Below are 12,447 nucleotides of genomic sequence, written 5' to 3'. Positions count from 1 at the left end.
TCCCAGACACAGAGACCTCCCCACTACCTCCCCCCACTATCCATTGTATGTGCTGTTGCCCATCAAGAACGGATATTCCCCGGGGCGCCTGGTGGCTCAGTGGTTAAGTGTCTGCCATCCGCTCAGGGTGTGATCCTGGCATTGGCATTCTGGGATCCAGCCCCACGTCAGGCTCCTCCGCTATGAGCCTGCTTCTTCCTCTCCCACTCCCCCTGCTTGTGCTCCCTCTCTCGCTGGCTGTCTCTCTCTCTCTGTCAAAAAAAAAAAACAGATATTCCCAACACAGACCAAAAAAACACCCCCACACTTACAGACACACAGACCCTCCCCCCCCAGCCCCATCAGACACCCTGACACACATATGTTCTTATCAAGCAGACAACACACAGGTGCCCCTCCCTCCACCAGGGATCCAGATCCCCAGCCCATGGACCTGGGCAGAGCCTCCCACCAGGGATCTAAACTCTGGGACCTCCTCACCCTACCCCCTCCCCAAAACACACAGACCTCCTCTCACTGCCATCATCACCCCCACAGAATCCCAGACCAGAGAGCCCCCTCCGGGGCCCAAAGGCCAGGTAGACTCAGCACGAGCAAGGAAGGGCCAAGTGCAGCTGGCCTGGGAGTTGGCTGGTGCACCCGAAACCCAGGCCTGTGGCAACTGAGTGTCTCGGGCCTCTTCGCAGCCAGGAAGGTACTCTGGTGACCCAGAACCTGGGGGTGGGGGAGTGTACAAACAGCCCTTTCACTTCCTCAGCAGGAGAGGACTGCAGTGCCCCTTTCCGGTCCCCAGCAGAGCCAGACTTCCCTGGGGTATTTCTGGCTTTCAGGAGAGGAGTTGGACTCAGCCAGCCCTGAGAGGAGGCCAAGGCCTCACACAGGCTACGAGCCAGGCCCCTAAAATCACCAGCAGCACCACAGTACCAACATGCTTTCCCAGTCTCCTCAGTATTCTGCGCATGCCCTATCCTCTCTAAGGCCCCTTCCTCCCCAGCCCTCTCCACCCAGCTGATGAAGCCAGGATACCAGGTACCAGGATGGGCCTCACCCAGGCTTCAGAAAGGCTGCTTTATTGGAAGCTATTCTGACATCATTTTTCAGACCGCTGGGCAGTCTCGGTAGCAGGGATGGGAGTCCTCCTGTGACCGCAGGGGGCAGGGGTGCGGGTCTCCACACACCGGGGCTCATTTTCGTATGCTCCTATGGGTGGCAGTTGAGGTCCTGATGGAATAGGACTTGAAGGCCCCAGGACTGCCACTCGAGAAGCTCAGGGCATTGCTGCCCATGGTTCCTCCGAAGGCCACCCCACTGCCCCCTCCGCCAGCGGAGTTGACCACAGCTAGGAGAAAAGGGAGAAGGGCTGCATCAGCACAAGGCCCACCACCTGAGGCCCCATCAGTCACTCCGCCCCACTCTCCTACCGTGCTGGCCCCTCTCCCTCCCCGCTGCCTCCCCTCCCCACCACCCTCCTCAGGACAGCCCAGAAGGAGCCTGGGACAGCGCTAGGGGCTGCAACGCAGGTGGCCCCTGCCCCCCTCTGCCCTCTTGCACAGCTTCCCTGGGTCATCGAGCCTGACTGGCTGGGAGCTCCAGGGCACCTGCTAAAAGCTGGTGAGGGAAAGAAGCTCCTGGTCCAGACAAGGCCAGGCCCTCGAGCCAATGTGCCATCCTGCAGACCCAGCCTAGTCCAGACAGCACAGAAGATGGGCCACAGCCAAGGACTTACAGATGTTCACAGTGCCCACTCCATCTCCGGCCAACCTGGGGGCAGAGGAGAGACCTGTGAGAGCAGCTCTTTCCTCGGAGCTGCAGGAAGCAATCCCGGGCCCCCTCCACCCAGAAGCCAAGCAGGACTGGTATTCCCCCCTCTGTCCCCACACCTCAGTCTTCCTTCAGCCTTGTTGCAAAATAAGGGGGGCAAAGGGAGTTCACGTAGGCCCTCCTGCCTGCTGGCCACGTGACCTTGGGCAACGTCTCAAAGCCTCCATTTCCTCACCTATCAATTGGACCTAACAGTCCCAGCCTCACAGAGTTGTTTGTGAGGGCTGAATAATATTTATCTAGAGCCCTGGGCACACAGGATATGATGAATGGTAGCCGTGATTATTTATGGAGACGGCTGCCTCCCCTAACCACATCATAAAACCCTCAAAGTGGGCCGTAGCTTATCGATTCTTGGATCTCCGGCCCCCAGCATGGGGTCTGGTACGTAGCAATCATCCAGTATGTACTGAAATAATTAGCGAATTATTGCTTTCATGAATGCAGCTACAGCTGGGACTTAGGAGGGAGCAGAAGGTAGCTGGGGTGGCTTTAAGCAGCCCTACTGGAAATTGAAAAGCCATGGGAGACAGCTGGGTGTGTTTGTTCTGTGACTCACAGCTCCATTGTCACCAAGCCCTTGCCCTTGGGGTTGAGTTTACTCTGCAGTGGGGAGGGGAGACCTCACTTCAGTAGAAGGAGTGAGGGGAACCCAGCTGGCCTCATCAGCCCCAAGTTCAGGAAGAGGGCAGAGCAAAGGACAAGGGCAAGAGATAGATACGCTAGGAGGCTGCCAGGCCCCTTGTTCAACAGGCCCCTGTGAGCGCTGGGAGTCACGGGCAGTTGTGGGTGGGGAGGGAAGCCCAGTTGCAATCAGGTAGCAATTCATGCAACAGTTTCTGGTACCACGACTAAGAACTCAGGAGGAAGAGACCGGAATGTCTAAAGCTCTGGTGATGAGTGTGATTTTTCCTTTCTCATCCTAAGTAAATATTTGTTTTTATGCCTAATTGTATATTCATAACTCTGTATTCCAAATTGGCACCCCAAATTGCATGAGTTTCTAAGACCACAATTCCTAGACCTGCCCCTGGGAAGGGTGGAGGGGTGACAGGATTAAAAACAAGGAGTCCGGGGCGCCTGGGTGGCACAGCGGTTAAGCATCTGCCTTCGGCTCAGGGCGTGATCCCAGCGTTGTGGGATCGAGCCCCACATCAGGCTCCTCTGCTATGAGCCTGCTTCTTCCTCTCCCACTCCCCCTGCTTGTGTTCCCTCTCTCGCTGGCTGTCTCTATCTCTGTCAAATAAATAAATAAAAGCCCGGGGTATGCATTCCTGAGAGAGCATGGGCCCCACACCCACGGTGGTAGAGGGTGCAGAGAGAAGCGTAGTGGCTGGGAGAGTTGGGCTCTGGGGCTGCCCTGTGCCCCAGGTCAGCTGCTCTCTCTTCCCAGAGCCTTTGGTGTTCAATTCCTCTTCCCACAAAGACCAGATGCCAACCCAGGCAGGGATGGGTGAACTGCAGTGGCAGAGACCTCTCCTTCTTCCTCTCCTTCCCCAACTTATATCCTGCGGCCATGTTTCTTCTCTCCCTCCTCTTTGCATCCAGGCGCTCTGCCCTAGCACCCCTTCGTTCCCCAGTTCCTTCCTGTCCACGCCCTCCAGCCTGTCTCCCCAGCCCCTCAGGAAAAATGCGCCCCAAAGAAAAAGCTCTGTGGAGATTCAGAATTGTACAAATGCACCGAGTGGTCACTAGGTGCTTCCTTTAAAATGTCTGGCATCTTCAGTCCACGTGCAAGCTTCCCAAAGGCAGAAGCACACCTTATATATTGTCTGTCTCCATGCTGGGTTCCAACAAGCCAAGCCCTGATGAGTCCTATCACCAACTCTTGGCCCACGCTAATCCCTCTCGCCCTCTCCGAACCCTAACCTTCGCCCAGCGCACAACTCTAAAGCTGGCAAATTGACTGAATCAACCAACCCATCAAGGTGAGAATGAAGGCCCAACTTCATGTACATAGGCTCCATGTCTTTCATGAAGAATTCCTATAACACTAATCCAGCCCAGCCTGGTCCTTGGCCACAGGTATGCAAATATCTGTGGGACCTCCCCACATTCGGTCAATATCATGTGACTTACCGCTCCGGAACGTCGCAGAAGCAGCCTGGTAATCATGAAAGTTCCCTGGACCAGGAATCAGCAGAGCTTGACTGCTCACTGGCCCTGTCCCCTCAATTCATCAAACTGAACCACAGTTTCCCCTCTGTAAACTAAGCAACAATACCTGACCTGCTTACCTGAATATATTGTGAGGATCAAATAAGATGACCCTGGCCACACATATGAAGGGGCCGTTATTACTTCAACTTTCCCATGGAGCTTTACACCACACGGTCCTTCCGACTAGAAGGCCTCTCATCAAGACCAAAGAAGCAAGCGTCATTTAGCCTGCCTACATTTCCCATCCCCGGTGCCTTGCAGAAGAGAGGCTACAGGAATGTCTGTAGATGGATGAATGTCAAGCCCCAGGTGCCACTGAGCCACAGAAGGATCCCCTTCCTGACTTCTGAGTCCTCACCGGCTCTCCTCGCCCTCCAGCAGCTTGCGGTAGGTGGCGATCTCGATGTCCAGGGCCAGCTTGACGTTCATGAGCTCCTGGTACTCGCGCAGCTGCCGGGCCATGGTCCTGCTTGGCTCTCTGCAGGGCGGCCTCCAGCTCGGCCAGCTTGGCATTGGCGTCCTTAACGGCCAGCTCCCCACGTTCTTCGGCCTCAGCAATGGCAGCCTCCAACTTGGCACGCTGTGGGCGATAGAGATGGCTGTGAGCGGGGGGAGGGGGGGTGGGCAGGCAGGCTTTACCAGTCACTGCCTTCCTGCTTCCCCATCCTGCAGAGCGCCCGGGGAGCTTGCTCACGGTGGCTTCATTGGCTCCAGTCTACTCCCCCAGCACCAGGGAATCCCAAGGCGTCAAAACATGGGCTCTGATACCCAATGCCTCGGTTCCGATTCTGGCTTTCCCACTTACTAGCCACGTGATCTTGGACACATCAACCCTTCCAGCCCGAAGTCTCCTCTCTTCTAAAACAGCAATAATCACAGTGTCTACCTCCTGGGGTTACTGCAGGGATTAGATGAGGTAATACGCAAGCCCCCGGCATGGTGCTAGCACACAGTAAGTGCTTAATAAATACTATGATAAATCGTTACTATTTTTTTTTGTCAACCACCAATCTGTTCTCTGTTTCTAGGAGTTCTGTTTTTTTAGACTCTACCTATAAGTGAGAGCATACAATATTTGTCTTTCTCCGTCTGACATATTTCACTCAGCATAAACGCGCTCAAGGTTTGTGTTGTCACAAATGGCAGGATTTCTTCTTTTTGATGGCTGAGTAATATTCCACTTTATGGCTGAATAATATAATATTATATATCTATCACATTATCCACTGATGGATACTTTAAGCTGTTTCCATGTCTTGGCTATTGTAAATAATGCTGCAATGAACACGGAGATGCAGAGATCTCTTTGAGATGGTGATTTTATTTCCTTCAGATATATACCCAGAAACTGAATTGTTGGATTCTATGGTAGTTCTATTTTTAATGTTTTGAGGACCCTCCATGCTGTTTTTCCACAGTGGCTACACCAGTTTGCATTCCCACCAAAAGTACACAGGGTTCCCTTCCCTCCACATCCTCCCCAACACGTGTTACTGCTTGCTACAATCACTATAATGAATCAATGCTATTATGCTTGTCAAATGCCCAGCCCCCCTGCCCCCAGCTGGAAGAGATCCAAAGCCATGGGATCTTAGTTGAGTCCCCAGATTTGGGGCGTCTGACGAGAACAAAAATCATCTTCGAAACAGGCCCAGAACAGGGGACTGGGAGCAGAGAGGTACTGCTTGGAACCCCCAGACTCAAAACGTATGCTCAGCGGCCCCCTGGTTTGGGCCAGGTTGGTCAGGGTCCCGATGGACTTGAGCTGCAGTGGCCGCTCCCTGCCCAGCATGAGCAGCCCTTCTACCTGTGGCTCATCCCCGCACCGGGAACCTATCAAGTCCTGGGCCTCCTGTTATTGGGCTCTGAGAGCTACCACGCCCACCCCTACCCAGCGCTCCCCCATCCTTCTCACCAGCCGCTCTCCATCCTCAGTCCTCAGACCCTCCCCTGTCCCCGGCGTGCTCCGCCTCTCTGCCAGCCCTCCTAATCCTCCCAGGAGACCCTCCCAGGGCCCTCTGCCCCTCGTCCACCTGCCGTTCCCCTTCTGTATCACACTGGTGCCGCCTTGGCACTGCCTCATCCCACTGCCTCGGGGTCCCTCCATGGTGGTGGACACCCCAACTCTGGGACCTGGCTCCGCCCTGTTGTACAGAGAAGCAGCAGATACGGCAGAAGCTGCAGGGTCTGGGAAACCAGGAGTCATTATTCTGTGCCTCCCCTCCCGGCCTGGGAGCCGCCCCGCTGCACCTGCACCTGCACGGGGTAGGGGGGGATTCATAGCCCCGCCTCCGCGCCAGGACGCAGCCTCCACCCCCATGTAAAGTGGCCTGCGGGGCTCCAAGGGGAGGACATTTCTGGGTGAGTCACCCCCACATTGCATCCCCCAGCTCATCTGGAGCTTAGCTCTCTGAAGCTGCGGCACCCGTGACCTGTCCTCCCGCCTCCCTGCAGACACCTGCTCGGGCTTAGCTGCCCTGTCTCTCCCCACACCTTGGCCAGGGCCTGTCCCCCTGCCAGCGGCACAGCCCATCCTCCCAACAGCCTGTCATCGGAGGCCCGTGCCCCACCACGCGCCAGGTGCTGAGAAGGAGCGGTAAGTCAGACAGATGGGGTCCGGCTCCCGAGGCATATTTAGATTTCAGTAGAGGGGAGGGGACAGCCAACCACTTAGTAAGCCAGAAAACCGCAGACAGAGATAGATGCTTTGGGACACTTCAGACACCCTGCTGACAAGAGCGGTTGGAGAAACCATCTCTGGAAAGCGGACTCATGTCCAAAATCCCAGGGACGCCAAAGGAGCAGCCATGTGCTGAGCTGGGAGAAGCACATTCCGGGTTAGGGGAACACCAGGGGCAAAGGCTTCGATGGACGAACATGCCTGGCAGATCCAAGATACAGGAAGCAGGCTAGTGCGGACGGAGCACAGAGAGACGCAGTGGTGGGAGGTGACAGACGGGGCCTTGTGAGCCACCATAAGGGTTTCTGCTGCCCTCTGACCCCCTGCTTCCCACAGACTGTGAGCTCCCAGGTACAGCATGCTGCACCCAGAACGAGGGGCAAGGACAGTGCTCAGGACGAGTTTGGTAACGACTGGTGGTTTTTCTCAGGCTGGCTGGGCTGAGGCTCCCTCCCTAGGCTGTAAGCCCAGTAGGACTCCTCTCCTCCCTTTGGCCTGAGTCAGGACCTGGACAAGAACATTCTGTCCTGGAGATCTCACAAGTGGGCCCCCGAGACTTGAGCTGCACCAGCCTTGGCCTGGGAGAGCCTTGGGCTCCTCATTCTCAGATGGCTGCCCTTCACGGGCCCCAAGAAACAGGGAGGAGCGGGTGGGGGGGGGCTTGATCCCACCTGGTTCTTGATGTTGTCGATCTCAGCCTGCAGCCTCTGGATGGCACGGTTCATCTCTGTGATCTCATTCCGGGTATTACGGAGGTCGTCCCCGTGCTTCCCAGCCTGCGCCTGGAGGGTCTCAAACTGGAGGGACCACACAGAGAAGCATGGTAGGGGGTGGTCAATGATTACAGGTGACTCATCCCTCGCCCCCTCCAAGGAAGGCCCAAGGTTCTGAGTGATGAGCCCTCCTAGCTTATCTTCCCAGGAAGCGACAGTTTGAGTCCCAGCACTCTTCACCCATTGCCAGCAAGCCAGACTACTGGGCACTGGGGCAGAGCTGGAGTTTGCTTTCCTCCCAGTCACGACAGGGAGGGCTGGGATGGCAAGGATGGCTCCCTGTGGCCCATCCCCATCATGTCCCAAGTGCTGCAGAATCACTAGAAGTCTGAGATCGTCACCTGTTAAACAACCCCCTAGTAAAAACACATTTGTTAAAAACATCAGCGTCACCCATTTCACAGATGGGAAGAATGAGCTCTGAATGGAAGGCACTGCCTGAGGATCACACGGCAAGTCGGAACCCAGGTCTCCTTGTTGGCATATCTGTGTTCTCACCCCGTGTACCATGGATGACTCCCTATCTCTGCAGAGACCTCCCTCTGCTGCTTTTAAACCCTGCCTCAGCCCCCACCCCCTCAGAACACTAGTAACCCCACACATTCCCTCAGCTCCTGCACAGTCAGCTGCCCTGCCTCCACATGGCAGGTGCAATGATTAAACCTCCCTGGTCTGGAGGCTTAGGACCTAGGATCTAGTCCCAGCTCTTCCATCTACTAGCTGTGTAGACTTAGGCATGTTACTTAACCTCTCTGTGCTTCACATGCTTCCGCCCGGTCTGCCCACCTGGCTGGGATCTCTCCCTGGGGAAGGACCTGGCCTTCACCTCCTCTTCTTCCCAGGGCCCTGGAGAGCACCACAGACTTAACCACCGGGGCCTGCCAGCACAGTGGGACCCACACCCTAAGGGCGTGAGACAGGGAGGAGTTAAGGGAAGCCACCACCGAGGACCCTGCCAGGAAGAAAAGACGGCCCTCTGCAACCTCACACCTTGATCTGGTACATGGTCTCAGCCTCGGCCCGGCTGCGGTTGGCCATCTCCTCGTACTGGGCCTTGACCTCGGCGATGATGCTGTCCAGGTCCAGGGAGCGGCTGTTGTCCATGGACAGCACCACGGACGTGTCCGAGATCTGGGCCTGCAGCTCTGCCAACTCCTGCAGGGACAGGACGGAATGTCAGGACTTGGGGCGTGACCCAGCCCCATTCCCACACCCATCCTGGGACCCTCTTCACACGAGGGGAAGAAAAAGGGGGAGAAAAAGGGAGAAGAGGTCAGAGTGGGGATGAGTCACCAGGTAGCGGGGCGGGGGGGGGAGAACAGACCCAGCACCTGCTAAATGTTCTGCCTGCCCTCTCGCAGCCCAGAGAGCCCATTAGCAACTTGTCAAGAAAAGAGTCTGGTGGGATTACAGCAGATAAAGAAGCGACAGAGTGTGGGGGACTGTGACGGCTCCTTCTGTGAGCTCTGCTGGGGCAGGAGCTCAGCTGTAAAGCGGATCACTGCGGGGTGGGTTAAATAAAATATCCCACCCCAGGATGGAACTCTCGGCAGCCTTTAAAACCGATGATATGGCTGTATTTATATCCGTGGTACACTATTACTTGAAAAAAACATGATCCTACTTTGACTAATATATATCACTCTATCTCTATGTGTATGTGCATAGGAATAGTCTGGAAGGTAGATACCAGGGTGGTAAGAGCACATACGAGTGACCTGTTTTCAATTTTATGCTCTACTCAATTTTCTAGATTTTCAGCAATGAGTATGCATTTCTTTCATAATGATGGGAAAATAATTAAATATACATACACACACACACACACATATATACATAGACATACATATATATAACATGCGACAGACATATGAAAACCCTCACAGAGCTTAGAATGTCCGAAGTAAACCTCGAGCAGCCTGCCCCTGAAATTAACACACGTGGAAATTCACTGAGGGGTTAATGGAGGCTGGAGGTTCAGAGGAAAGCTAGACGAAAGGGAACTGAGAACTGGTCTGTAATTAGCCTCATACATAATATCATCCCAGACCAGCCTTGCCAGATGACTGGCTGTCCCATCTTCCGCTGAAGGCCAGAGACTCACACTGGCTGGAGTGGAGAGGGTTTTAAATCCCTAAGAGAAAAAAAGAGCTGATAACCCCAGGTAAGGCAAGAGGGAGAGAATGAGACAGCAGGGGCAGACGGAGTGGCCTACTGGTGGGCAGCCATACATCTGGTCCCTCTGGGTATAAACTCCCAGACACTCCAGTCTCTCCTGACTCGGGCCCCCCTGGCCACCCCACCCAGCTCCCCTCTGAACTCTGTCACAGCCCAGGATCCCTAGGCATCCTCCAAGTTCCTTTCAACCCCTCCCAACACCCCTCCTAACAAATGGTCATCCTTTGTCTCTGGAAGGCCAATCCTGGTTGACCCTACCCTGCTCTGCTACCCTCAGCTCCTCCTAAACTCCTTGCCCACCAGGGATTCCTGAGTCCAGAAAGGATAAAGAACAGGATACGTGCCTGCACGCACACTCAACACACACCCAGGCTGGCCCAGACGCAGGGGGTATACCAGATGGAAGGACATGGAAGAGATAAAATACGTCTCCCACACCTAAGATCCTCACCATCTCATAGAAGGTCTTGAAGAAGTTGATCTCATCACTCAGGGCATCCACTTTCGCCTCTAACTCCACCTTGTTCATGTAGGCGGCGTCCACATCCTGGGGGGGGTTGGTGAGAAGGGGTAGAGACACCGTGGCCTCAGTCCACAGAATATTTAGCAGGGGTGGGCACCAGCCAGCACTGTCCAACCCACAGGGTCAAACACCAGGGCCCTACCAAGAGACACGCCATTTCTCCAGGCTGCCTGACCTGGCCATGGTAGGAAGTTTCCTCTACCGGACCCTCGGAGGCTGCGTGATGGACATCGTTCCCATGCATCCCCGTGAATGCAGGTGCCTGCCCAGCACCGGGGGCCAAAGCAGCCTGTAGCCCCAAACCTAGCGCTTTACCGATTCCTAAAGACTTTGGTGGTTTGGACACAGCCCTGACTCGACCACCTATGAGCTATGTGACCTTGAACAAGTCACTTCAACTCGGAAAATCATTCAGACTGCAGAATAAGACTCCCAAAGATGGAAGATCTCCAGCCTCACGTTTAACTTGCAGCTTAGCGACGGTGATGCAGGTGGGCCACAGAGACCAGCGCAGGCCCGGGGGGCACCGGGGCCCTTCTAGCCACCTGTGCCTGTACTCGAGCTCGTGTGGACAGGGTCCGAAGCTCCTAATCTCTAAGGGCCCAGCACTGCGGGGCAGGTTGCCATCATGTGGACGGGCCTAGAACCCCGAGCTGCTCAGTGAGTGTACTGAATCAGAAACTTAAATCAAGCCCTGCTAGGATACTCATAAGGCCTTCCAGCCGTGGCTTGCAGATCTCCAGGGACAGGGACAGGGCTCTGCCTCAGGCGGCCCATCCCATTCATTCAGCACATACTTCAGCCCTGCCGGGTGCCAACCGTTGTCTGTCATGAAATGTTCGGACTGCGATAGAGCGCTCCCGTATTTGGGCTTGAAATCTCCCTTTCCAGCCTCCATCTTTTGGTCTGAATGCTAACACCTCCAGGCCAAAAGCAAGGCCAGTGACTCACCAGATGCGTGCACGCACACACAGGACAGGCTGTGCTACGAGGCTTCCAGATGTCTCCTTTCCCAAGCCCCTCACTTCCTCCTTGTAGTCCCCAGCCCAGACTTTGGCCACTCAGGTCCCTACCGGCTGCTCAGGTGAGAGGGCTACGCATTTTCAGACGATGTCCCCCGCACCTGGCCTGTCTGCCCCCCTCACCTTTTTCAGCACCACGAACTCATTCTCAGCAGCCGTGCGACGGTTAATTTCATCTTCGTACCTGCAGCAGAGGGAGGGTGCGTGGTGTGGGGGCGGCTCCGCCTCCGTGGCCCCTTCTACGGGGGGGGGCGGTGGGGGGGGAATCTGCCCTGCATCGGTTTCACCGCTCCTTACTGACACACCTGGAAAAGTGGGTATCAACAATGAAACCAAACGTCCCTGACTTTCCCTGATGGCTCTTCCTCAGGCTGGGAGTCTTGGCATGGAATGAAGGTGGGAGAGCAGGGAACGTACAGGAATTAAAGGACAAAAGCTACATCTACTGGGAGGGAGAAAGCAAATAATCATAGCCAAGCGTAAGGACCACTTCAAATGGGGCCTGCACCGTTACGTGCTTTCCACGAATTAGCTCATCTAATCCTCACACTGGTCCTCTAACAATGAATGGTACTGTGCTCCACAGGAAAGGAACGGAGGCACAGAGAAGCAGATAGCCTGTCCAGTCACTACGCTGCTAAGTGGCAAAGCCCGGACTTCAACCCTGGCAGTCTGAGCCCCGCCCATGCCTTCACCGCTACCCAATCCCGCCCTCTGAGGGTAAAGAAGGAACGTGAAGCAGGAGGACCTTACGGAATCAGGAAGAGGGCGCAGCAAGTCCTCGAGGAACCAGGCCCGAGCTGGGTGGTCTGGCCCCATCTCTACTCCCACAGCCCCCCACCCCATCCCTTTGTCTCCCACGGAGCCAGTCCTGCCCATAGGAGGATGTTGGCAATGCAGGGCACAGAGCAAGGGAGCCCTTGGGCCTGACCCGGTATTTATTTGGGAACTTTTTTTAAGAAGCATCAGAAACGGGAACTCAGCAGTGCCCAAGGGAGGAGGGCAGCAGGGCGACTATGGTGGGGAGCACAAAGCTCCTGCAGGCAGACCCCTCCAGGAGCCCAGACTCACAAGGGCCCACTCCCTCAGGCCCTATAGAATAGTTACGGAAATATCCTGAAGGCCATCTGCCCATCCCTGCCTCAGCAGCATGCCACTGGGCCCAGAGGACGCACAGACAGGAGCTCACTGGGCAGCGGCACCCTGGGCACCTGTCCTTCTCAGAGGTCAGCCGGGCTCTGCAGGAAAGAGCTCTACCTGTAGGCTGGGGCTGGGGCTGGGGCCGGCGGG

At 55.6% G+C, this 12,447-nt stretch overlaps 1 protein-coding gene across 1 annotated transcript in view; it reads right to left on the bottom strand.

Annotated features, from left to right (window-relative positions):
• Window positions 1–1,030: 1,030 nt before the first annotated feature.
• LOC100481353 (keratin, type II cytoskeletal 7) overlaps window positions 1,031–12,447 on the bottom strand; it is a 23,537-nt gene continuing 12,120 nt past the window's right edge. The window contains 8 exon segments of the mRNA XM_034645559.1: window positions 1,031–1,339; window positions 1,727–1,761; window positions 4,340–4,443; window positions 4,445–4,561; window positions 7,333–7,458; window positions 8,425–8,589; window positions 10,064–10,159; window positions 11,281–11,341. Of these exon segments, the coding sequence (XP_034501450.1) occupies window positions 1,185–1,339; window positions 1,727–1,761; window positions 4,340–4,443; window positions 4,445–4,561; window positions 7,333–7,458; window positions 8,425–8,589; window positions 10,064–10,159; window positions 11,281–11,341 (859 nt within the window). The 3' untranslated portion in view covers window positions 1,031–1,184.

This window comes from Ailuropoda melanoleuca, chromosome 16 (assembly GCF_002007445.2).
Source record: "Ailuropoda melanoleuca isolate Jingjing chromosome 16, ASM200744v2, whole genome shotgun sequence".
NCBI classification, from domain to species: Eukaryota; Metazoa; Chordata; class Mammalia; order Carnivora; family Ursidae; genus Ailuropoda; species Ailuropoda melanoleuca.
This window is presented reverse-complemented; position numbering and strand designations above follow the sequence as displayed.